The 1635-nt window shown below is 35.9% G+C and overlaps 1 protein-coding gene across 2 annotated transcripts in view; it reads right to left on the bottom strand.

Moving 5' to 3' along the window:
- UPF3A (UPF3 regulator of nonsense transcripts homolog A (yeast)) overlaps window positions 1-1635 on the bottom strand; it is a 63082-nt gene that overhangs the window by 13753 nt on the left and 47694 nt on the right. For both annotated transcript variants that reach the window (XM_019524909.1, XM_019524908.1), the window contains 2 exons: window positions 1163-1218; window positions 909-1067 (listed from right to left, as the gene is read on the bottom strand). In XM_019524909.1, the coding sequence (XP_019380454.1) occupies window positions 909-1067; window positions 1163-1218 (215 nt within the window). The remainder of the gene's footprint in view (window positions 1-908; window positions 1068-1162; window positions 1219-1635) is intronic.

Below are 1635 nucleotides of genomic sequence, written 5' to 3'. Positions count from 1 at the left end.
TCCTTCTAGTGTGCCCACGTCCCCCCACATCTTAGTGTCATCAGCTGCCCTGCCTTCTGCCTGACTTAAGACCAACACAGCTTCCCACTTCTTTGCTGAATAACATTAATAAATAATTAATGAGACTATAGGTCTCATGTAGAAAAATCATATCAAAATAAAGTGCTGGCAAAAAAATCTGACAGAATACAATAGGTATATGGTTTTATACACAAATAAGAATGGTACTTCTCTGTGATTCTGAAGGATGGTATAAAGGCCAAGTTGAAAGGATTCACAGACCATTATATTTCCCAAGGAGAAACTTATTTTAAGCCAATAAGCAGTCCTGGCCAAATTAATCTAACCTATAACTCCACTGTAGCAAGAGGCCAGTTAAATAACTGAGGAGGGTTACCAGGACAGCAGCCCTGTGAAACGCCTCTGGTCAGGAGTGAAAAAATAGCTACTATAGCTAGCCAGGAGGGCATGAAGGTGCCCGCACCTCTTCCTGTGGCCCAAGCTCAGCATACATGGCAGACTTTTAGTTTATGGATGATAGAGAATAATGGGCAGCACAACAACCTGTGGTGGAAATGAAATACAGAAGTTCCACAATAATTCACTTAGCCTTCATGCTAAGGTTCCAAAATATATCTACAATATGAGCTAAAAACCAAAAGTAAAGGAAGTGAATCAGAAAAGCAGTGGTTCAGAAAGAGGGAGGCTAAGATGTCTATAAAAGAATGGAAAAAGTGCCCTATGACCAAATGATCCCGGCAGCTTGATGGGCTTCTTTAATACAGGTTTTCGAGTTAGATTTTCCCTTATCCCACCTGACTGAGGTTGGTACTTTGGGAGTTACTGGGACACAGAAAAAATATCTAACTTCCAGTGAAGAACAATTTCAATCTTTTTCTTAAAAATACCTTGATCCTTATTTCTTTTTCAGCAATTTTCTTTTGCTTCTCTGCTTCTTTTCTTTTACGTCTTTCTTCTTCTCTGCGCTTTCTTTTCTCTTCTTCTCTCAGACGTTTCTTTTCCAGTTCCCTTCTCCTCCGTTCTTCTCTTTTCTCTTCCCGTATCCTCTGAAGAGTTGGAATGTTGTTTAGATAAAATTGTCCACAAGAAAAAACGTATGTAAAACATAAAAGTTGAACTTCAGTTGAAAGTCTGGACGTACCTGCTTTTCTAATTTTCTATTTTTAATATATTCCAAAAGAGGTGTTGTTCTTCTAGCTAAAAACACAAAAAATGTATGATGTAGTGTTCAACTCCTAAAATATGTACTTGTTTATTATAAGTATTGCTCTTTCTGTTAGCTCTTAACTGTATTGTAACTAAATTATATAAATGCTATTTATTTTATATTTGTTGGAAAGCATTCCCATTCTGTTACTGAAACATCATTAAAATTAGACGTGAACCAGGGATAGTTTCTGATTATTTTAAACTACTAAGTAATAATCATATATTGTCATGATCAATCAAGAAACTTTTATATAGTTCAGCAAAATATTATATTATTTACAAAAAAGAAGTATGTTAAAATACTAAATATTAATTACCTAAATATTAATACTGGTACCTGTCTGTCCTACTCTTGAAATACTACCATCATTCTGGCACTTTCCCCTATCCCCATTCCCGTTCCCT

The sequence above is a fragment of the Gavialis gangeticus genome, unplaced genomic scaffold (genome assembly GCF_001723915.1).
Source record: "Gavialis gangeticus isolate Ggan-Ray unplaced genomic scaffold, GavGan_comp1, whole genome shotgun sequence".
Classification (NCBI taxonomy): Eukaryota; Metazoa; Chordata; order Crocodylia; family Gavialidae; genus Gavialis; species Gavialis gangeticus.
This window is presented reverse-complemented; position numbering and strand designations above follow the sequence as displayed.